At 44.1% G+C, this 24,433-nt stretch overlaps 1 protein-coding gene across 2 annotated transcripts in view; it reads right to left on the bottom strand.

Moving 5' to 3' along the window:
* Positions 1-3,123: 3,123 nt before the first annotated feature.
* DENND5A (DENN domain containing 5A) overlaps positions 3,124-24,433 on the bottom strand; it is an 82,692-nt gene continuing 61,382 nt past the window's right edge. The window contains exons 12-23 of one of the 2 annotated variants that reach the window (XM_081099101.1): positions 23,728-23,880; positions 17,011-17,095; positions 15,414-15,498; positions 14,824-14,952; positions 10,744-10,865; positions 8,991-9,136; positions 8,318-8,436; positions 7,767-7,948; positions 7,112-7,194; positions 6,489-6,612; positions 5,752-5,886; positions 3,124-4,139 (exon numbers count right to left, since the gene is read on the bottom strand). In XM_081099101.1, coding sequence (XP_080955227.1) covers positions 4,060-4,139; positions 5,752-5,886; positions 6,489-6,612; positions 7,112-7,194; positions 7,767-7,948; positions 8,318-8,436; positions 8,991-9,136; positions 10,744-10,865; positions 14,824-14,952; positions 15,414-15,498; positions 17,011-17,095; positions 23,728-23,880 — 1,443 coding nt within the window. In that variant the 3' untranslated portion in view covers positions 3,124-4,059. Of the gene's footprint in view, positions 4,140-5,717; positions 5,887-6,488; positions 6,613-7,111; positions 7,195-7,766; positions 7,949-8,317; positions 8,437-8,990; positions 9,137-10,743; positions 10,866-14,823; positions 14,953-15,413; positions 15,499-17,010; positions 17,096-23,727; positions 23,881-24,433 lie in introns of both variants that reach the window. The other variant, XM_081099100.1, reaches the window with a different exon arrangement.

The raw sequence follows: 24,433 nt of genomic DNA, 5'->3' as shown, positions 1-24,433 counted from the left end.
GTCAAGGTTACATGCCTGGGTTGCAGGTTCGATCCCTGGTGGAGGGTGTGCAGGAGGCAGCCAATCAATGATTCTCTCTCATCATTGATGTTTCTCTCTCTCTCTCTCCCCCTTTCCCTTCCTCTCTGAAATCAATAAAAATATTTTTTTTAAAAAAGTAAACGCGAGACATGATGTGCCTCCTGATAAATGAGCATACAACCATCTAGAGTTCATCAAACCTGAGGCAGATCAGGTCTCTGGATCTAGCTGCTCATTTGTAGAAAACGCAGAGATGATGGAGCACAGTAAACTGCACCCTAGCATAAAATTAGCAAAATCCAGACTGGAAAACTACAGATCAATGGCCCAGGTTCTTCAACAGATAAACTGTAAAAAAAATAAAATAAAATAAAATAAAATAAAATAAAATAAAATAAAATAAAAGGCTGTGTGTGTAGAAGGGGCCCTTTAGATTAAACAAAACTTAAAAGCTGTATCACGTTTTTTAAAACTGAGGCTGAAAACTATAGTATGTAAGGATACACACTTGGGTGATAAAACAATAAAGAAACTTGCCATGGCCACGTTTCTCAGTGGTTAGAGCATCAGCCCTCGGACTGAAAGGTTGCAGGTTTGAGTCCGATCAAGGGCATGTACCTCAATTGCAGGCTTGATCCCTGGCCCTGGTCAACCAATCGATGTGTCACTGTCACATCAATGTTTCTTTCTCTGTCTCTCCCTTCCTTCCACTCCCTCTAAAAATCAATGGAAAAAATATCCCCAGGTGAGGAGTAAGAAAAACAAACAATAAAGAAACTCAAGTAAGTGATTATTACTATAATGTCAAGAAGTTGAATGGAGGGAGGTAGTTGGGACTGGGATGGGGAGCAGGGGAACATGGAGTTCTGGGGAGACTGGTAAAGCTCTATTCTTGACCTGGGGTGCTCCCCCGTCTGTCTCAGACTCTTCTCTAGCACTAGACTTCCTATAATCTTCACTATCTAGCACCTTCACAGCTCCATCCATGCCTTTGCTCCTGCTCTTCTCTCTACATGTATCTCACTCCCCCACAGCACTTGCCTCTCAGCTCCTTAAGGACAAGAGGTCTGGATCTCAAGTCAGGAACCAGAACAGGGCTTAATACGATAGGTTAATTATAACCACCAACATTTATCAAGCACTTAGTAGACACCTTATCCTATTGCAAGCATACAGGTAGAGCCATTTAGTCCTCACAACAACCCTATGATGCAGGCACTATTATCATTCCCATTTTATAGATGACTGACATTCGGGAGTTATGTAGCTTGCTCTAGTTGACAGTAACAGAGCAAGGATTCAACCTAAGAACTTTGGCTCCATAGTCTTAACCACTGCCAATGAATTCACTTATTCCACAGATTCTTATTGGTTACCTACCATGTGCCAGTTGCTACTTAGTGAACAAAGCAGACCATGTCCCTCCCTTATAAAATACACATTTAGAATTAGCAATTAATGAGTATAATGATTGTGTTAGGAAGGAAAATAAAACAAAATGAGGGGGTAAAAAGTGACTGACCTGTTGGTATTTTAGAGCAGTCAGGGTAGGTCTCTCTGATGACATCTGAGCAGAGACCTGCATCAAATAAGGGAGTAGTGGTCAATGGAAAAGCCACAAGCCTAGAGTGACAGTTCTGGTAACTACAAACTGCTTATGAAATAGTGTGGCCTTAGGCAAGTGATTAAACTCTGAGCTTTGCTTTCCTCACCTGTAAACCAGGGATAATCTACAGAGTTGTGAGGAAAGGGGTGTGTGTGGAAAGCATGACTTAAGGACACCTCTGGCCTAGGCCCATAAGAGCCATAACATAGATGAGGTCCATGCTGCCCTTCTCACCCAGCCAGAAATCCCCCTTCCTGCTCCAGAAGCTGCACTTCCAAAAAACCTGAAGACTCCCCTTGGCCTTCAGTTAGACAGCTGTAGTGCAGCCCACTAACGCCCCCTGCCTGCAGGATGCTGCACTGATGCTGTCTTAGGAGCCTCCAGACCCCCTGGTCATCTCTTCAAAAAGCTTTAGCTGGCACTCACCACCTGTCAGACACCAGGGACTAAATGAACAAGAGGCCCTCTCTGCCCTCTAGGCGCTCAGGCTAGGAAGTGGCCCCAACATGAAGGCAGCAATGAAAAATGAAGGAAATGCCAACATGTAAGAACTATAGGAGCACAATGAGGGAATGATCAACCGTGCCCACCGGAATTAAGGAAGGCTTTATGATGGGTGACTCCTAAAGTACACCTTGAACAATGAACAGGAAGTGGGCATGAGGGGAGGCAGGGTGAACAGCACATGCTGAAATCAGGGAAACACAAGAAGATACTGGTTTGAGGTGTTCTACCTGATCATTGCCTCCATAAAGCAGCTTGGTTGAAGAGCTGGTTCCCAACACTCTCATAAAGCTACACCTGCCATCCCAGGAAAAGTAAGCCCCTGTCTCAAGAAAGAGCTTTTTTCCTGGGAGCTGTCAGGATCTCAAGTGTCCTATGTTCCCACCCCTACCCCTAAAGAAATGGCCCATCCTGCCTGTCAAGTGACAATCTTTGCAACCTTGGCCAGGTGTTCGCCCCTCTGTCTAGACCAGTGATGGCGAACCTTTTGAGCTCGGCGTGTCGGCATTTTGAAAAACCCTAACTTAACTCTGGTGCTGTGTCACATATAGAAATTTTTTGATATTTGCAACCATAGTAAAACAAAGACTTATATTCTTGACATTTATTTTATATATTTAAATGCCATTTAACAAAGAAAAATCAACCAAAAAAATGAGTTCGCGTGTCACCTCTGACACGGGTGTCATAGGTTCGCCATCACTGGTCTAGCCTTTTTCTTTGTAGAGTAGGAAAATAACCTGTGTGCATCCCTCTCAAATAACCATGTGAGTTAACAGCTGTGAAAGCTCCTAGTGCTGCAGCGGGAAGGACCCAGGAGACACCACCCTCAGAGGCACCCTGGGCAGCCCACAGCCCTGAGCCAGCGAGCCAGCGGGGAGAGGGAGAGGGGAGAGAAGCGATGCTGCAGCCCGGTCCTCAGTAGTGAGACCACACTGCACCCTCCGCCACCCACTGCTCATAAACCCCCATAAAAATCAGGGACCATGCAGTTTTGTTTCAGGTGTTTTATTAAGTGGGCCATACTGTAGCTGGTTTCTAAGTTGCAAAACAACATAAATTTAACAATAATATAGCCAGTTAGACTGTGACAAGCTTTTCTTTCCTTAAAAAAAGAAAAAAAGAAAGACTTAAAACACACAATGGAGGGTTAAATAAATAATATGGGGGGGAAAGGAAAACCTGTTAAAACATGCTTGCTTTCTTCTGCGCAACTGCGTGCCAAGAGGAAACGTGATTTTTCTGCATAATGAAACATCTTAGCATGTCTTCTTCCCAAATAATACTGACAAGAAAAGAAAAGAAAAGATGTGGACTGACTTGTCAGTGCTTGAAGAGGCACTACTAAAAATCCCTTTGATTGGAGCTTCGGGCTTCCACTCAGCACACCTGTGTGTGGCCCAGGAAAGTCAAATATCCATAATAATGTTAATATAGAAAACATTAGTTAAAAACGATGTGGAATGGCCTCACTGACGCAGCAGGGCAAGGAAGCGGAACTGCCCTGCACGCGGTGCCAACCTCAGTCCAGGGAGGCCGCAGGCTCCCAGCACGCGGCCACAGCGAGGGAGGGCACCAGCTTCAAAATAAGCGGCACCAACCTCGTCTCCCTCTCCCTATCACTCTTTCACATGAAAGTGTGTAAAAAGCAAATCAGCAAATAAACTCTAAAATAGATTATTTATTCCAAAAATCCTCTAGTTTTCTTTTTACAGTGAGTGTACATCTCCGTCTCCTGCACAACTCGCTTAAGTCCTTGGGGAAGACGGGTCAGAGCTGCAGGGTGAGTCTTTCTCAGTCCTGTTGCTAGCTGGTGCTGAGAGGTCAGATGTCGATGCCCTTGACCAGGGATGTCTCTAGCGTGATATTGAACTCCTGCAATGTCTGCAGCACGCGGATCAAGGAATTGACAAGTGTGTGGTCTTTGATCAGCGCCACATCCTCATACATGTGTGCGGTGATGGGGCAGTCAGCCAACAGGGCAATCCAGTGGTGTAGGAGGTGATCTCTGGCAGGGCAGGATCAGTCCAGGTGGGTCAGAGGGAAAGAAAGGGAGACAGTTAGTGGAAGGCCAAGGGGAAACCTTGAACAAAGTCTGAAGCTGGAGAAGTGGATAGCTCCCCACAACCCCTTTTTTCCTCCAATAAGGTCTTGGGAAAGAGGCCTTACACAGCAATAAAAGACTCCTACTGAGGGCTGCCCTGCCCAGGACACCAGCCCAACCTGACCCAAATCAGCCCTGACATCTGCCACCAGGCCTGTTCCTCTTTAGATAACCCCGCCACCAAACAGACACCAAGTCCAGTCAGCACCACTACATCCATCTCAACAGCCAGTCTCTAACCAATAGCAGCCAATCCTTCCTCCCCACAGCTACCACCACCAGGAGTGATAGTGAGAGCTAACATCCACATAGAGCTCGGCATGTACCAAGCACTGTCATAAGGTATTTAACGGTCACTCCACCCTATGATATGATATAATGCCATTAGTGCTGTTATAATCCCCACTTTATACAAGAAGAAACTGAGAAGCATAGAAGTTAAATAGCTTTTCCAAGATCACACGGTTATTAAGTGGCTGATGTGGGATGTGAATCCCACACCAACTCCCTGCCTTTTGTGCCTGAACAAACTATTGCCTTAGGTTCATTAGGGCTTCATGCTCTCACCTGACCTACTGGACTAGCCCCTAACCATCTTGCCCACTCTCATGCACACCATCCATGATATCAAATTAGTATCATTTCAGTCCCCTGGTTAAACAACTCTATCCTAACAGGGAAGGATCCTCTGGCCCAGGTCCTTAGCGCCTCCTCCCTGAAGCCTTCTCTGATCTTTCTCCTCTATATTTCCAGCATACTGTATAATATAAATGTGTACCTCTTGTTGGGCTCTCACAACCTCCTGCCTTGTACTGTATTTAATTGGGACAAGTAAACTTCCACACGGTAGAGGCATGTTTCATTCAGCTCTAGTCACACTATCTCTATTCCCACCATCACGAGGCCTGGCACATTCATATGTTTGTTGAAGGAATGACTATATATACTCTTTTAAATTTCTCCAGTGGGTGGTTTTATTCCTTCCATCAACATGTGGCTCTTGGGCCTGGTTGGTATGGCTTATTCATTGAGCTTTGACCTATAAACCAGGAGGTCACAGTTCTATCCCGGTCAGGGCACATGCCCGGATTATGGGCTTGATCCCCAGTGTGTGTGTGTGTGTGTGGGGGGGGGGGGGGCAGGGGAGTGCAGGAGGCAGCCAACTGATCAATGATTCTCACATTGATATTTCTCTCTCTCTCCCCCTCTCCCTTCCTCTCTGAAATCAATATATATAATGTATATATATTTTTAATGTGGCTCTTCTTCCCCAGCTACACACACTCTCACCCCCACCTCCACAGATCCCCACCCATACACATGGTACATAAAGGAAATTAAGGGGCTCTAGGAAGTCCTCTAAGGCCTCACCTGCCCAAGAATGCCTGGTCATCAGCTACTCCCCACCCCTGCACCACACTAGGACTCCAGCACCACTTCCAAGGCTGGCTGCTATGTACTCTGGGGTTGAGGCTGCAGTACCTGGCTCCCAAGCACACCAGCATCTGGAACTTGCCATCCTTGCCAATGTTCCGGGGAGTATTGTTGATTGCAGTGACAAATCGGCAGAAATTCCGGGCCCTTGTATGCCAATTTTCCTCAGGAACAACTTCATTCTGCTCCAAAGTCTCATAATAGGTTTGTGCTTTTTCTGTGAAGAGGAGAAAGCTTGCCGATGACAAAGCCTCTTAAAGCCGCCCTGTCTCTGACAGTCCTGCAGGCCACCAGCCATGGGCATCTCAATGTTGATGATGTAAGCAACTTAATGAGAATAACATGAGTGTTCTGATGTCACTCATCACCTTTCAAAATGATTCCTATATTCCTTAACCTTATTTTTAAAATTTACGTGGCCCTGATATAAAGATGCTACTTTTTCTAGTCTTAAGATTTCTAAAAAACTCTTGAAGGAGAAGCTCCTTGCATAAAAATGATCTAAGGGGTGCAACACAGGGCTTGGGCTGGCCTTCTAGATCTCCAAGAAAAGAGTGTGAGGACTCATGACTAAGCCTGTGCTATACAACAGATGCTTAGAGAGAACCTTCTCCATCCGGTTCTCAGGAGGTGAGGGGTGAAGGTGGGGAGAACTTCTGTCATTACCTTTGGGGAAAGGCAGAGCAAACAACAGATCTAATCTGAGAGTTACCTGATTTGGCTTCTGTACCTCAGGCCCCAGTGGTTAGCACCCACGTTATGCTGGTGAGTCCCCATGTCTCTCCATGCTTTCCCACCACACATCCTAGTCCAACTCACCCAGGAAATCCCAAATGAAGACATTTTTGAAGAGACGGGGCGATTTAAATCCATGCTGGAAAGCCTGTTCCAGAGCCGAGACAAGGCCACACTCTCCACAAAGCAACAGCGTCAGACTGCCTCTCTAGTAAGGAAACAGGAGAGTGACAGGCTTGCCTCAAGCTGCCCTCCCACCACTGCATCCTCAAATCCACAACCTACAGCTGAGAGGGCAGCAAAAGACAGGCAGGGACCTTGTCTGTTCCCCTAGCACCTGGCACAGTGCCTGGCTCAGAACAGCTCTCAGTGAATAGCTATTGAGTAAATGAATAAATGAATAGATGATGAATATGGGTTCCCACCAGGGGGACAAAGCCAATGTGGCCATTATTCAGGGAGACAGGCAAATCCTGAAGAAAATAGGAATACACACTGTTCACTAGAGGCCCCAGGACTCTGTTGGGCCATTAGTGTGTAAGGAAAACAGGGTAACCCAAGCAGAGATCCCCAGAGGAAAAAATCTGCTCAGTCTCAAACTGAGGCACACACTCTACACTCCAGGCTGTCCAAGCACATGGGCCAAGAACAGTATTATTCTCTCTCACTCAATGTAAGGCCCTGGGCTGGAGGACAGGAAGGCTTACCTCTTTCTCAGGCTTATGGAAGTGCTTCACGATGCCATTGACTGCCTCCCCAATGGACTCCTGGATCTGCCCAGTGTTCAGCTCTGATAAAAATCAAGCAGACACCCCTCACCAATCTCAGAGGCTAACAGTGCTTAGCTTCCTGAGCAGGACACTGAGGACACTGTGAGGGCTCATGGGAGAGGTAGGGCAGCCTGACCTTAGCAAAAGCAGCTCTCACCCACCAAACTGTGCTGAACTAGCTCTTCCTAAAATCTTGGGGAGGAAAGCAAAGTCAATACCTTCGAGTTCTGTCTCTAAGAGATGCTGGTAAAGTTTATTTTCCATTTACCCTGGAACGTTTGGCAGCCAAAAGAGGGCCAAGACTGGCTGTGAAGCCCAGGAACCAGGAAAGAGAAGGCCTGCAGTTGACCCCTCACCTCTCTAGGATCATATACAAATAGTACGGAGGCCCCAAGCCAGCCTCCATAAGCGCTCCCTCTCCTTCCAGGCCTCTACGGAGAGTGTTAGATCCCCTGAGGCTGCTTTGGTGACAGAGGTGGTTCCTGAGGCAGCTCATAGGCTGGGATTTGGGCTAACATATCAGGGCTCCCAGAGATCTGCCCACATTCCCCAGGCTGGGTAGCATGAGGGCCCAGCCTCTCTTCCCACTTACTAGGCTTGTTGTTAGGTGAGATGGTAACAAGCCTGCGGATGACGCTGGGGGACTGCTGCAGGGGCGGGGTCCGACACGGCCTCTCGTCCACCTCGGGCTGGGATGTGAGCAGCTCTCCCACTAGGACCCGCTCCAGGCTTCCGTCGTCCATGCCCTTCCCTAGCCACCGGCCGCAGGGGAATCTACAGGTCGGACAATGGCCTGTCAGAGCTGCCAGCTCCTCCCATGCCCGTCCCCCTACTGCTCAGAAAGAGCCATCAACAAAGCCATCCCTGAGGATCCTTCAAGGGCCTGCTCATCCATCCCCTGTGCACAATCAGGGAGTGATGGGTGAGCTGGAACCTCTCACAGCAATGTCACACATCTTCCCTTGATAAACCCTCCTCCTATTTTTTTTTTCAGGTGCATGAGGCAGAGCCAAATAGGAAGTTGCCCCAGCCTATCACAGCCTAAGCAGCCTCCTTGAGAACTCCACATACCCAAGCATCAAACACAGCCCCTGGTGGTACCCTTGCCCCAGCATTTTAGAGCACAGCTAAGGGAACACTTACTTGTAGGTATGTCCTGTGATCTCATTCCTGACCATCACATACTCCACCAGCCATTTGGCATACAGCCCAGAGTTATCATGGCCTATCTGCACAGTAGTGAGCTTCCCCAGGTTCTGGCACTATGAGAGAACAGCCAGAGAAGATGAGGTAGGAAAAGGAAATAGCAAAAACTAGTGACACTCCTTGGAGGCAGACATCTGACTGGCTGCCTGCAACCTGGCAGGGACAGAGCTCATGGTTCCACCTGTCACCAAAGCCAACAGTACAGTACCATCTCATGAGGGGTCGATGGCTGCTACCTACAGAGAGAACAGGGCCTGGGAGCCTACAGCTCTGGAAATGGGATAGCAGTCTGAGGTCCAGAGGTCTCTGTGAACATATGGGCCCAGCAGCTGAAAGAACTCTTGGGGATTTCTCAGCACACCATGGTCAGGGAGGTATGAAAGTTCAGATGGGAAGTGCTTTCCAGCCAGAGACTATTTAGACAGGGAAGGCTCCCCCCTCCTTGGGTCAGCTCTTGGCTCCGATCATCTCAGGACAGGTCAGCCGTGCTGATGCATAACACTGTATAGAGCAAAGCCTCCAAAAACCTCTGCAGAAAACTCCAGAAAAGCAACTGTTGCAAACTCAGATTTCCACAGAGCTTAGAGTGTGGTTCTCGGACAACACGTACCTCGAAGGTCATCTCCAACACGTTCCTGGGAATCTGCAGGATCTGTGTCTCACCCAATTCTCCCGAGATGCAAATCCATGGGTTGGCAGTGAACATGGAGCCCCCCAGCTTCTTGCTCGGTACAATCAGGATGTGGTAGGGGATCACTGTTTAGAGGAAGCCACAAAGGCATGGAGGAGGATCAGGAATCCCTCCCATACCTAAAAGGGCCTGACCTGCTCCTGGCATGCTCACATGATAGCAGCCCCAGCACAGCTGGAGCTGCAAGTCACCAGGATCTAGTCTCTGGTTGGCTCAGAATATTAGCCAACCCTCCCATCAATCTCACTCCCCCTGGGGTTACCCCAAACAACAAAGATCCAAGCCCATATGCAGGCTCAGAGCTAAGTCAACCTATTCCTTAAATAACATCACCAACTCAACATTGTACTGAATTGCTTTTCAGAGCACTTCCATCTATCATCTCTTGCACTCTAATAACAATCTCAGGAGAGGACATGCAGGTATTCCGTTGCCTTTTCTGAGGCACTGAGAGGGAATTCGTTTCCCTTGGGTCTCCTAAATTCTAGTTCAGTGCTGCTTCTACTGAAGCCTACAGCCCTCTTCTCTGAGAGGGAAGACGGATGTCATGTAGAAACAAAAGTGCATGCTGTGACATTCAGCTGACCATTTGGGACCACAGAATTTCCATCCTAGAACCATGGCCCAATTTGTCCACAACCTTGTGGAGAAGGCCCCTGTGCTAGTAAATGCTGCTGTGACGGACTCAAAGCCTTACTTGGCCACATTTTGGCACTGTGCCGAGGCTGAGCTGATTCCTCTAACCCTTGCTGAGAGCCTGAAAAAAAAAGTCACTAGTACTCAAAATGATAGCTTCAAACAGCTGTTAAGGAAGCTCTGCTGAGTAGTTTGGTGGCCACTGAGGTGTGGATGTGATTTTATGTTGCGAGACCATAGACAAGCATGGCATTACTGACTCTAATGTATGAAGACCAATCTTTAACATCTGCTTCTTTTTGGTCTATTATTTGAATGTTCTTGGACCATGAGCGATCAGAATGGTATTTGAATTTAAAAAGATATGTAACAAAAGAGTCCACCCCACACCACTGAGGCTGTTGAGTCACTGGCCAAACAATTAGTCATGGGACAAATTCAGAGACTACCCCCCACCCAACATCCTGGCACCAAAGAAAGATGAGGCTCCAGGGGCCTGCCTTAGACTATTCTGAACCCTCTTCCTCACTCTGCAAATAGGGGACTGAGGCCCACAGGAGGGGCAAACTCTGCTCACAGGAACATAATGAGTTAGGGTCTGGACCCAAACCTTCATGGCTATGTGGAAGAGCTGCTTGTCCCTGTGGGCAGTTCTGAAACCTTCCGTGATACTGAATAATGACTCTCTCAGCCCAAAACCAAAGGGAAATTTCTTTACAGGTATCTAGAGGGCAGTGAACTCCCCCACCACACCCAATCCGATCCATCACCTGAGGCTCCCAGGGAAGTGCCTAGAACAACAGTGACAACACGATGGCCAAAAAGACTGAGCTCCCCAGTTCAGAGCAACAATAAGCAGCTTCGGAGAAAAATAACCTCCAAGGAGGGCATTGCACCTCTCTCCCACAGAAGCAAAAGGCAAATCAAAAGTACAACTGATCATCTTTTTTCTTAAAAAGGGGACAGTGAGTGAGCTTCAGGCAGGCTCATGGAGACAGGAACTAAGAAGGTTAGTGGGGAGCACAGGGCTACTCACGGATAGTTGTGAAGACATTGGTGAAGCAAAAGTAATCGACGGCATTGAAAGAGAGGAGGTGGTAGAGGAACTGCTCCTTCTCGTCATCACAGCGCAGGAAGGCATAGCGCTTGTACAGCTTCCTGTCGGAGAGGAAGCAATACATCAGTCTCCCAGCCAAGAGGAGAGGAAAGAGACTAGAATTACTCAGTTCTGGAAGGAGCCAGCTAGGGGAAGAATGAGATGTCAAGCCTTAAGTTCTTTAGAGCTACCTGAAAAAGGAACAAAGCCAGTTACTCCAACTGAGGGCTAGAGGGAATGTGGCTTAAGCTATAGGAGGGACAACAAAAACCAAACTCTACCCTGTGTCCAAGGGTTGATGTTCCTACAATGTAGTGTCAGAGGTCTTGGAATCTCCTTCCTTAAACTGAGGGCCCAAATGCAATTTTCTCTGGGAAAGACACAGGCCCTCTCAGGCATCTTGCTAGGGCTTCACCTAGTGTGTGGTGTTGGAGGAGCAACAACAGAAGATCTGCGATCAATACTCATTCCCAGGCCAAGTCTCAGATCCCAGCTGACCTGAGACCCACGAGTCAGAAAACTGCTCTGAATGTGAATGTAAGCCAGGGACACTTCAGAGACAATAAAGGGCAATGAAGGGAATGAGCCAGCTCACAGACCAGGGAGAGCTATGCAGGCCATGTCCTTCCTCCCCCCGCCCCTTTTTTTTAAATTAAATCTTTATTGTTCAGATTATTACATTTGTTCCTCTTTTTCCCCCCCCATAACTCCCCTCCTCCCAGTTCCCACCCCACCCTCCGCCCTCACTCCCCACCCACTGTCCTCATCCATAGGTGCACGATTTTTGTCCAGTCTCTTCCCGCATCTCCCACACCCCTTTCCCCCCCAAGAATAGTCAGCCCATTCCCTTTCTATGTCCCTGATTCTATTATAATCACCAGTTCATTCTGTTCATCAGATTATTTATTCACTTGATTCTTAGATTCACTTGTTGATGCATATTTGTTGTTCATAATTTGTATCTTTACCTTTTTCTTCTTCTTCCTCTTTTTAAAGGATACCTTTCAGCATTTCATATAATACCGGTTTGGTGGTGATGAACTCCTTTAGCATTTCCTTATCTGTGAAGCTCTTTATCTGACCTTCAATTCTGAATGATAGCTTTGCTGGATAAAGTAATCTTGGTTGTAGGTTCTTGGTATTCATCACTTTGAATATTTCTTGCCATTCCCTTCTGGCCTGCAAAGTTTCTGTTGAGAAATCAGCTGACAGTGTATGGGTATTCCCTTGTAGGTAACTGAGTTTCTTTCTCTTGCTGCTTTTAAGATTCTCTCTTTGTCTTTTGCTCTTGGCATTTTAATGATGATGTGTCTTGGTGTGGTCCTCTTTGGATTCCTTTTGGTTGGGGTTCTCTGTGCTTCCTGGACTTGTAAGTCTATTTCTTTCACCAGGTAGGGGAAGTTTTCTGTCATTATTTCTTCAAATAGGTTTTCAATATCTTGCTCTCTCTCATCTTCTGGCACCCCTATAATTTGGATATTGGTACGCTTGAAGCTGTCCCAGAGGCTCCTTACACTATCTTCGTATTTTCGGATTCTTTTTTCATTTTGCTTTTCCAGTTGGGTGTTTTTTGCTTCTTCGCATTTCAAATCTTTAACTTGATTCTTGCGCTCCTCTGGTCTGCTGTTAGGAGTCTGTATAATATTCTTTATTTCAGTCAGTGTATGCTTAATTTCTAGTTGGTCCTTTATCACAACATCGAGGGTCTCATTAGATTTCTTGAGGATCTCACTATATTTATCGGCGGTCTCACCAGTCTTTTCGAGGGCCTTACTAAATTTACCGGCAGCCTCTAGACAGTTCTTGAGAGACCTTAAAAGTGTGGTTTTGAGCTCTATATCCAGCATTTTGCCTTCCTCCATTTCTGTCCTGTTTCTTTGTCTCCGCATTTTTTATGCTTTCTTGGTGCACCCCCTAGTGGTCTTTGTGCACCATCTTGTTGTAGTTAAGCCTTGATTGTTGTAGGTAACACTAGGGGGGATTTGACCTCCAGGCGAACTGGCTGTGAGAATCAGCTGTGTCTGCAGTGGGAGAACTTCTGTCCTCTAGGGAGGTGCTATTCTAGCCTTTGCCTGAGGCTAACCAACAAATGCCTCTGTGCAGGGCGGGTCCTAGGGGATCAACAGGGCAGGCCGAGCGAGCGAGCGAGCAGTTATGGCTGCTCTCAGTCCCATCCCCAGAGGCTCTGCCTCTCAGTGTCCCAGCGACTGCTGCAAGTACCTCGGAGAGAAAGCTGCCCTCGAGTTCCGACCGATGCCAGACAGTCCCGCTTCTCCCGTTTGAGTCTGGGTCCCCAGAGACTCGCCTGGAACTGGAGCCCAGAGCCTGAGACTCCCTCCTGATTGAAAACGACAACTGCGCCCTCAGCCGCCAGCCCACTCGGCACGCACCTCTGCACCTTAGTATTTTACTTCCATACTGCACCTCCTCTGAGTCTCGGTATGCTTTTCTCTTTCCTTCTAGTTGCAGAATTTTCCCTCGGCCAGCTTTTCTGTGGTTCTGGGTGATGTCCGTTCCGTCTTTCAGTTGTATTTTTGAAGTGGTTGTGCGAGGCAGCATTCTCCGGTGTTTACCTATGCCGCCATCTTGGTTTCCTATCCCTTCCCCTTTTTAAACTTTCTCCCATCTCCACCCGCATCCCCACTGCTTACTCATCAAAGACCAACTCCTTTGTCTGACATTGCAGGCCTTCTGCAACTGCTCAGCAATGATACCTTCTCCAAGGAGAGGGGACACAGAGAGACAAATGTACAGGCCCTCAGCACAGAGGAATGCACACATACACAAAACAAAAGAATGTAACTATCCTGGTTGCCAAGATTGTAATCATCATGGCCAAAGAGGTATGGGATTCAGTATACCTGTCAGGTTCTACCTAGTCAGGTTTATTAGGTACTTTCAACAGATACTTCACCAAACAAGGCCTACTATGTGCAGGTGCTAGAGAGGAAAGCACCTACCCTCAAATACAGTATAGGTGAATTAATCAGGTAAAGGCCACAGTATAAGACTGCCCATAATGAGCTGCCAAATGCAAGGCTCTCTGGAAATTTAAAGAGCCATAAACTTCAATGTTCCTAGAACAAGAGGGGCCTGAAGGACAGCACAAATTTAAACAAGCACATAGGAAGAGGATAACAGAATGTGGAAACCAGTTTGACTAGGGTTGAGGGCTCAGAAAAGTGATCAGTTAGCAATGAGCCTGAAAAGTTAGGCTAGAGTCAAATGAAGGAAGGCCCTAAATATTTAAGCCAAAGGGCCCTGCCAGCATGGCTCAGTGGTTGAGTGTCAACTTATGAACCAGAAGGTCACATTTCAATTCCCAATTGGGGCATATATCTGGGTTTCAGGTTCAATCCCCAGTGTGGGGAGTGCAGGAGGCAGCTAATCAATGATTCTCTCTCATCACTGATGTTTCTATCTCTCCCTCTCTCCCTTCCTCTCTGAAATCAATAAGAATATATTTAAATATAAAATATAATTTTATATATTTAAGCCAATATCTGCAAATCTGCCCTACAAATAATAGGTTCCTACAACTTGCCCTAGAAGTAAAGGTCCAGAGAGGAAGAGCAAGGACTTGGTTACTGTGGGCTTGCCCTGGGCCCAGGAGAGAACAGAAGAGATAAGGGTATATATATATTTTATAAGTTTCCTTGTAATTCTCCAATCCTTCAGGAAAGAGACAGAAAAAATGCCTGTGATATACAAGTCACCAGAGTGCATAGAGAGGAGGAGCCCCCAAACTCTGAGGTAGCCAATGAGGACCCCATCCTTCTCACTACTCTATAAGAAAGCCATTTTGGGCATGCCGATTGGGAAGGTAGGGAGAACAAATACAGCAGAATTATTCTTCTGCAGATAGAAGTGGAAATGCTTCAAAACCTTCATACGCAAATTGAGTTTAGCTGAATACAACAGTGATGACATACTGACTACCCGCCCCCCTTCCCACACAGGGGTTTCTAATCCCCCCAGCATTCCTGAGAGTCTGTTCTACTCCAGGTGGAGTGGACTTACTTGGTGAGCTCATGGTCTGAGAGAAGCTGCTTCAGGTGTCTGGAAAGTAACTTTTTTTCCATGGAGAGTCGCACCCATGCTCTGGCCTTTCCCACGTCAGTCTTGATTTCCCCGATGTTCTGGATATGCCTGAAGGGGAAATGGGAAAAAGTGAGGGTGGGTGGGAGATGAACTCACTACCAATACCTCCCCCGTAAAGCCAAAGGAGACCTAGAGAGACAGCTCTATCCACCCCTGGGAGAGTACATCTCTCTTATTCTATAAATCCTGGGCTTCCATGTAGCTTTGCCAGATAGGCTCACCTGGCAAAGGATGGGGGTTGGGGGTGACAGTACAACTCTCAAAAAGAGTCAGGTTAATCCCAGAGCCCTTAGGCCTGGAGATACTCTGATATAATTCTCCAAAAATGTCAGGAAACCCAACTGCTCTATAAACACATCATAAAGCACAAGACCAATGAGAAGGGCTTTCTGGTTACCTGAGATGCTGTGGAAGCACGGGTCACTGAGACCCTGCTCCATAATGCGGACACCTAAGCAGCAACTGGAAACAGGATTTCAGTGGCTTATTATGTCTGAGCCCACACTGACCTCATATCCTGAATGAGGGAGATTCTCAAGGGAGACATGACAGAGCTGGCATCGGACTTCCTCCGTTCTGAATCAACAAGTATTCCTAGAACAAAGAAACTGGTCATTTCTAAGATCGGACTATCCAAATAGCTAACTACCCTTCTAATCTAAAATCACATATTTCTACAGGAAACAGTTATTTTTTTTAACACTTTGAACAATCATTTCATAATATTTATTAAGTACCCATTAGGTTTCAGATTTAATACTTGTATGCATATTATCACATCTAATTATTTAATAACTTATGAGATAACCAAAGAAGGTATCATAGAGGGAACCGAAATTCAGACAGGTTAGCTGCTTTGCCCAGTCACCAAGTGGCAAAGTCAGATCCTCTGGCTCCTAACCTGCACGTTCTCATCATAATGCATAGAAGGTAGTGCTTCCACTTGGAGGCACTACTTTTGTCCTGCTCTTGCCTCAAAATAGGTTACAAAAGAGCCAACAGGATGTGTAAAAAAACACATGTTGCAGAAAACCAGACCTCTATATATAATACCTTTATATCTGCACATCTGGCCCGTTTAAAACTTACTACCCTTATTACTCGGCTGTTGAGAATTTTCGGCTATAGTTTACCCCTTAGCAATAATGTCAATAGCCTTCCTGAGAAGACTCTCATATCCAGAAAGTGAACCAAAAAACTCTTAAAAGGCTACTTAGGGAGCTCTTGTACCTCGTTTTCAGTCAATTATTCTCCCCACTTTCAGTGCTAGTTGAGGTCAACGAACTCAAGAGCAAAGACGACACTGAGTTCATGCCTATCTTTTAACCCCCATTTAAACTGATCTTTATCATTAGGATAAGAACATCCAAGAAAGGTGAACAAACTCCTGAGCAGAGAAAGAAGAATGAAAGAGGTGTGAAGGGGAGATGTTGAAAAGAAGAAGAGGAAGGAGGAGGACTGTCCTGGAAGGGACACTGTAGAATGGTCTAAAGAACACAAGATTAGGAGACAAGAGAACGGCTCCTAATCTGGCCTCCTCTATCAATTCACTGGGTGATCTCTAGTAAATTCAATGCCTCTCTCAATCCCAGTTTCCTCCTCTTGTAAATAAGGGGCTGGACTAGGATATCTCTGGGGTCCCGGACAACTCTGATATTTTCATTAAATTAGAAACAGAAAGAAAGTGTAAGGAATTATTCACACCAGGCCTTAAGGTAGGACATTGCAAACAGGCTCCCTTACTTGATAGGATAGATCATCTCAATGCCCATCTAAGAGAAATAAAACAAAAGACTCTGAAAACAGTCTGCTCCAAACACAAGACATTAGTACCACCCAAATTCATTTAAAACTTAAACTCATTCTAATGAGACATGCCTTGCTGATATGTCTTCTATTTCACTGATCAAAAGAGTACATAATGAAAGCAAACTCCATGGCTATGGCATGCTCTGTGGTTCAAAGGACCCAGGGGCTTAATATGTAAAGAAGAAAACATCACAGACCAAAGGCTTCAGTGGCCCGAATCACTCCTGCTGTTCTCTCCAGTGGGGTATGGAATGTGGGTGGAGGGCGTTCTCTCCAATGAAGCGGAGACCGTCTTACCTGAGGTACTGAGGCTTCCGGATGTGAGCTTTCTCTGTCGGTTTTCCTGATAATGTAACAGGTGAGACCACAAGGCTGATTTCCCCTGGAACCAACACAAGGGAAAATATCTATCAGTTTAGATTTCAGAGGCCAAGGCATCCAGTGGACAGAGACAGAGATAATTTAAACATATAGATTCCAGCTTTTGATAAAAAGTACCTGTACAGCAGGTCCTCAAATAACATTTCATTCAATGTTATTTTGTTGTAATGTTGATGAGATGTCATAGAAACTTAACTCTTGTTTATATAAATTGGCCTATGGTAAAACTGGTTTCGTTGTACATCATTTAACTTAAAGTCTCAGAATCTATCAACAACGTTAAGTGAGGACTTACTGTACTATTTCTTACCTCAGTGTACACCAGATGCAATGTATACACATATACCCTGCTACTAAAATCCTGGAGAAACATAAGAAACAGAAAAGAGAAAAGGTCCCCACTGGGAAGGAGGAGGGCATGGTCAGAAAGAGTTGTGAATGAACCAGTGGATGAGAAAAAGTCAAATAACCTCTAAATGGTTTGCTGATTGAAGGTCAGCTTAGGTAGAGCATGAGTTTTGCATAGAGAAGCTGATATCCAGTCTACAAGATTGTAAGATAGCTCCTGAATTTCCTAAAATACTGACATTCCTGCCCTTAGAGCAGGCTGGGGAGAATAAATCATCACTAAGAGGAGGATTTACTATTGAAGGTACAGTTGAAGAAGCCTGCAGGAAGGTAGGCTGTTACTCTACTGCAAAGCTGAGATACTGCAGTCAGCATAAGAGAACCTTGGCATTTGCAGTTGAAATTATGGGGTGGGGCAAAAGTAAGTTTACAGTTGTGAGTACACAAAACACAGTTTCTTATTCTATTATTATTTGTTAATTATTGTATTATTTCCCATATGAACAACTGCAAACCTACTTTTGTCCCACCCTGTGTTTGAGTCATGTAGTAATTAGTCATTTTATTTTATTTTATATATCTTTATTGGTTTCAGAGAGGAAGGTAGAGAGAGATAGAGATAAAAACATCAATGATGAGAATAATTGATTGGCTGTTTACTCGCATGCTCCCTACTGGGGATCAAGCCCGCAACCCAGGCTTGTGCCCTTGACCAGAATAGAACCTAGGACCTTTTAGTCCCCAGGCCAACGCTCTATCCACTGAGCTAAACCCGCTCTCATCCCTTCTTTCCCCTCCAGAGCTCCAAGTGCCGACAGCTCTGGGCCACACTATGGGCTAGGGCCGTGTTCGGCAAACTGCAAATACCACGTACGAGCGCACATACAGTGCAATTGAAACTTCATGGCCACACACAAGGGGCCAAAGAGCCGCATGTGGCTCGCGAGCCGCAGTTTGCTGACCACTGGGCTAGGGCATAATTAGTCATTTCAATAAGACACAAATATGAATAGCACTTGCAATCCTGATGTAAGGGAGCAATTTGCCTATGCAGTGAATGAGCCCAGCTAGCCCCCCAGCAACTGCTTTGTCTCTTCCCAGTCATCCTTCAGTACACAGAGACTCTCATTATGTGATAAAACCTTTATTTCAGATTCATGGTGAATGTTCCTATACAGTTGATACAATATAAATGTAACATAATGTTTGTTTTAGTAGAATTTATTATAATAGTTTTATAAATAACTTTAGTTCTGCATTTTATGAAAGTAATAATAATGATAGAAGCTACCATGTCTGGCTTGAGGTGTGCTATGAACTATGTTAAATGTTTAAAATAACATTTTATTTAATGCTCCCCAAAATCCTGTAAGGTAGGTACCCCTATCCTCATGTTCTTTAGAAAAGAGCAAATTGGGGATCAGAAAGATTGTAAGAGATCACACAGCTAGTAAGTAGAGTGTTGAAATTCAAGCTTAAGTCCAGGTAACCACTACTCTTAATAATGACACTAGGCAGACTGCTTCTGAAAGGAATCATTTACCTTTGAAGTTATACCTTCTGAAGAAAACTTTATGCTCTGGGATAAATGTGAAACTTTAAGGTCTCAAGATTTTTCCCTTGAAAATATCAATAACCTATTTTGTTTCTACCCATCACTTTTATCTATTTGGGGGAGGGGGGAATAAAGCATCTGAATGAGAGAAAACCCTCATCAATGGATCAGCAAGCTGTTATCATGTTTGCTGTATATTTGGATTTCCTACAAGATTTAACCAGCTTAAAACAAAACCCAACTTCAATGGCGATTTAAAACACACACACACACACACATACACACACACACACACACAAACATACACATTAAAACTACAGAAGGCCATTTTTTTATTCATTGAAATACCAAAACTTTGAAAAAATAGAGGTTCAACAAAAATCAATGAGACTTACAGCTCCCATACACTGTTACTGTTATATTAATAGAATATATGTAGAATACAAAAGCTTAAAATAGCCATGCTCTTTGAGATAGTAATTCAACTTCTAGAAATCCATTCATCCATTCATTTATCAAAACCATTAGAGTAAGCTCCTAAAAGGGCAGGGACTTTGACTTACTCATCACTATAGTCCTAGCATCTAGACTGACTTGGAAGACAGCCTCCCTTATAGGACTGTGTGGATGCGATACAAACTAAATATAGCTGGTCACCTGAGAGCCCTCACATGCCATGCTGCTGAAGAACCAAAGGCAAGAGCAACACCAGGCCACTGTGCCAGAAGGATGCCCGGGCTCACAGTGATTATACTAGTCAAGGAGGGAGGGCAAGGGCAAAAAGTGAGAGAGTAGCAGCTGGGCTGAAGTTTACTAAGAGGGCACTGGGGTCTTTCTAGTGCAAAAGACATGAATTACTCTTTTTCCTCTTTTGCAAAAGGACTGATAGAGACTGCAAGGTTCAATATAGTCTGACTACCCATTCAGGGATGTGGCCACATGACACATAGATAGTACCAGATTCTCCAAGAATGTCAATGCATAAAGGGTGAGAAACAACCCCTTTTCACTTACCAGTCCCCAAATGACAGTAATTATAAAACTATTATGAAAAATCAAACCTCACCTCTTACTGTCAGATAAATATCCTAGAGCAGGATACCTATCTCCCTGGAATATGTCATCAAAAGTGAAAGAGAGTGGTGAGGATTTGCTGCAGACAGCCTTCCATGCAGACCAACACGGCTAATAACAAAATGTAGGAAGCTAGCAGTAAAAACTGCCAGTTGGTTCTCCCTACTTTATAAGTAGATAAAATAGGCAGTTGGTCAGTAAGGTGCCCCCAGGAAGAGATAAGATAGTTCTCTGAGAGTGAATTTGGTCACAATCTGTGCATGATCATGCACAGTCTGCATGATGGAGGAGACCAGGTAACCAGGTATAACCTTTGGATTGGAACATCAATGAGGACTGTCTCAGCAGAAGAAAGGTGCTCTACACACAGACCACGAAAATGGAGATCTAAGGAGCATGCTGTAGGAGCCCAACAGAGACAGTCAGGGTCACTCTCCAGTGAACATGTATCCCTCGGGGCATAAGTGCCCTGCCACAGGCACAGGCCCTCACTTCCCTCCAGTGACACTTTAATGACCCAAAAGCAGAACTCAGAAAACAGAACCTGAACAAAAAAGCCCCCATTTATGTTGTACTGGTTTCTCACCAAATAAGTAGCCTCTGTCTACCCAAACTGAGAGAGGGATCAAATGAATCCCAAAAGAAATCCCCATAATCTCTTGTAGAATATGTTGCCAAGCCTCAGAGGACAGGTTTAGAACATGTGATGATAGGGTTATTTTTTTTAAATGCCTTAAGATTTTTATGGCAAATATTAAAAAGTTTTGAGGGCATGTTTTATCAAAAAGCTCAAAGAGCTTACTTAACCATAGTGTCAGGCTTGCTAAACTTTAAGAAAAATGACAGAATAATTATGTATATTTTCCTTTTTGTTTACAAAGAAAAGGAAAGAGCCCTGGTCAGTGTGCTCAGTTGCTTGAGCATCATCCTACACACCAAAAGGTTGCCGGTTCGATTCCCAGTCGGGCAACATACCCAGGTTGTGGGTTTGGTCATGGGTCAGGGTGCATACGGAGGCAACTGATCAATGCTTCTCTCTCATATCAAAGTTTTTTTTCTCACATCAATGTTTCTCTCTCCCTTCCTCTCTCTAAAATCAGTAAAAACATATTTTTAAAAAATAAAGAAAAGGAAAGAAACAGAAATCCTTCATGTAGAACCTAGCATAATCATAGCTGTCATATGTTACATACCCACCACATGCCAGGTACTTATTTTTATTACATCTAATTATCATAACAACCCTGAAAGGTAGGTTTTATTAATTCTATATTTTGGACACGGAAAATTACTGTCAAAAACTGCAAATCACTAGAAGTCACCCAGTGGAGCTAAGATTCAAATCCGTCTTTCTGACTCCAAAGCTCATAGTGTTGCTATTACACAACAGGACTCTCAAAATTGTAGGAATGTGACACACAATCTTTAACATTTTTAAAAAATCTGTAATCGCAATGTTGTTTACAATACTAACAAATCAAAATAACCTAAATGACCAATGATAAGGGATTGATTCAAGTATGGCACATCTATACAATAATACATTAATTAAAACTGAGATTTTAGAAGAAGAATAACCACAAATATTTACTAAGAATCTCCCAGATACCAGGCTTTGAGCTTAGTGCTTTACATGAATTATCAAATCCTCACAAGAATCCTATGGAGGTGGGTACTTTTAAAATTCCATCATACATATGAGGAAACAGAAACTTAGAAAAGCTAGGAACCTTGCTCAGTTTCATAAAATTATTAAGTGGGAATCAAACCCAAGTCTATCTGATTTATAGTCTGAGCTCTTAAATACTGTAATATCATCTAAAAATTAGTTAAGGACATGGAAAAAATAATGAGGAAAAAAAAGCAAGTTATAAAACATTATGTACAGTATAATCCAATTGGATTTTTTAAACAGCTTTATCAAGATATAATTCATATTACCATAAAATTCATACTTATAAAGTATATAATTTTCTGCACACACAAAAAATCTGGTTTCTAATATATTCAAAGAGTTGTGCAACCATCAACACTACTTAATTTTAGAACATTTTCATCACCCCAAACAGAAACCCCATATCCATTAGCAGTCACTCCCCAGTCCTCCCTCCCTCCTACCTCTGGCATCTTTTAATCTTTCTGTCTATGGATTTTCCTAAATGGGTCATACAATATGTGGTCTTTTGTGACTGCTTCTTTCATTTAGTATGTTTTCACAGTTCATCGATGTTGTGCTATGTATCCATAATTTATTCTTTTTATTAAATAATATTCCATTATATGGATAGGCCACACACATTTAGTTTATGGATTCATCAGCTGATGGACATTTGGGATTTTCCACGTTGGGCCTATTTGGAATAATGCTGCTATGAACAGTGTGTACATGTTTTTATGTAGACATGTTCCCATTTCTCTTGAATACATAGCTAGAAGTGGACTTGCTGGGTCACAACACTATGGTTAACATTTTGAGGAACTGCCAGACAATTTTCCAAAGTGGCTGTACCATTTTACATTCCACCAGCAATGTTATGAAGGTTCTAATTTCTCCAAATCCTAACACCTTATCTTTTTTTGTTTTAGTTATCCTAGTGGGTGTGAAAAATTAATTCATTGTGATATTGCTGGATTTTTTTAATACACACCTGTATATGGGTATACTAGTATGTGCACAAAAAAATGTTTTGAAGGGCACATGTGGTAGACTGCCTCCAAACCATGAGAATGGAAACTCCAGAAGGGCAGAGATATTGGTCTGTTTTTGTTGTTGTTTTGTTTTTGTTGAGATAGAAACATCAATGATGAGAGAGATTCATTCATCGGCTACCTCCTGCACACCCCCTTCTGGGGATTGGGTCTGTAACCCATGTATTGGCCCTGGAGCAGAATCGAACCCTTCAGTCCGCAGGCCGACACTCTTATCCACGGAGCCAAACCAGCTAGGGCATCTTGATCTGTTTTGTTTACTAAGGTTATCTCAAGTGCCTACAATAGTTCCTGGAATACTGTAAGCCCTCAATAAATATTTGCTGGATACTTATATATAATTTCTAATTTGTCCAAAATAAAATTGCTTCTGATAATGTTTCAAGTTCTTTTCAAATTAAAAAATGCATAAAAGTAAAAGTTGTCCATCTTGACTTTTCAAATTAGAGTATTTTCAAATAAGAACATTCTCTGGGTATTAAGCAGTAAAAATCAAACTTACTCAACTTCTCTCAGATCTTTAGATGGCTAAGCTATCCACATGTAAACGAAATGTTAATGACAGACCTTTATCCACTGGGAATGTACAGCTAATGAAGGACTCTTAGGGTACTAGTATGTTTGGTACTTCTGAGCTTCACGTTCCCTCTTTCTCTATGCTCCATCTCTAGGGCCAGCTGCCAAACAGGATCTATCAGTATGGCCTTAAGCTCTATTTGCAGGACAGAAACACCACTTTTAAAATGTCTGACACACACACAGATTTATGAAGTTTATTTTTAAACAAAATAGTTTAGATCCTATTTGTTTGTTTACCTATTTCTAATCTCACTCCATGCATACTATGTACCATTCTCCAAAGCCAGCCAGCTGGAAGAGTATGGGAAAGCTAGTAAGTGAAAACAAGAAGATAGTTTGCACAGCAGAAAGGGCTCTACATTCATTACCTGTTTTACTTGGAGTCCATGGCTCCAGATCCTTTCCAAGAGGTCACAAAGGCTGGCAATCAAGGTGTTCTCTTCCACCCCTGTGATGTTGACCTCTCCGTGGCCTAGCTCCACAGCCTCTCGGCCCATCTTCTCCACCAGCATTCTCTTGGTCTACAAGGAATCAGTCAGTAGGATTAGACAACCACAGTGAACAAGGTCACACGCAACTGGAGAGGGTTGTGGCCACCTGCACGTCTGTTGGGCTGGGAGGGACAAGATAAGTGAAACCCAGATACATAGAGTATTTCTTCTCCACCATACAGATATAGGTCAGGTCATGATGAAACGTATTCTTTAAAAGTTTAGTTAAAAAATAAGAACATAGCAATTACTGTATGACCCTGAACAAGTGATTTCATCACTCTGGATTCAGTTTTTACATTTATGAGATAAAAAGAGTTGAATAAAACCCTCTGGTCATGCTCACTTCATACATTCTGATTCTCACTGCTTAACTGATCTCATTAAACAAAACTTCAAGTGCACAAATACTGCACTTATATGGGGTATCTAAAACAGTCAGACTCACAGAAGCAGGAAATAGAATAGTGGTTACCAGGGGTTGTGGGGAAGAAAATTGTTGCTGGATAGATATGAAGTTTCAGTATGCACATGAGTAAGTTCTAGAGATCTGTTATACAACATAGTGCCTATAATTAACAAC

This window comes from Myotis nattereri (genome assembly GCF_964212035.1).
Source record: "Myotis nattereri genome assembly, chromosome: 9".
NCBI lineage: Eukaryota > Metazoa > Chordata > Mammalia > Chiroptera > Vespertilionidae > Myotis > Myotis nattereri.
Note: the sequence above shows the minus strand (reverse complement) of the source record. Positions and strands in the feature narration are given on the sequence as shown.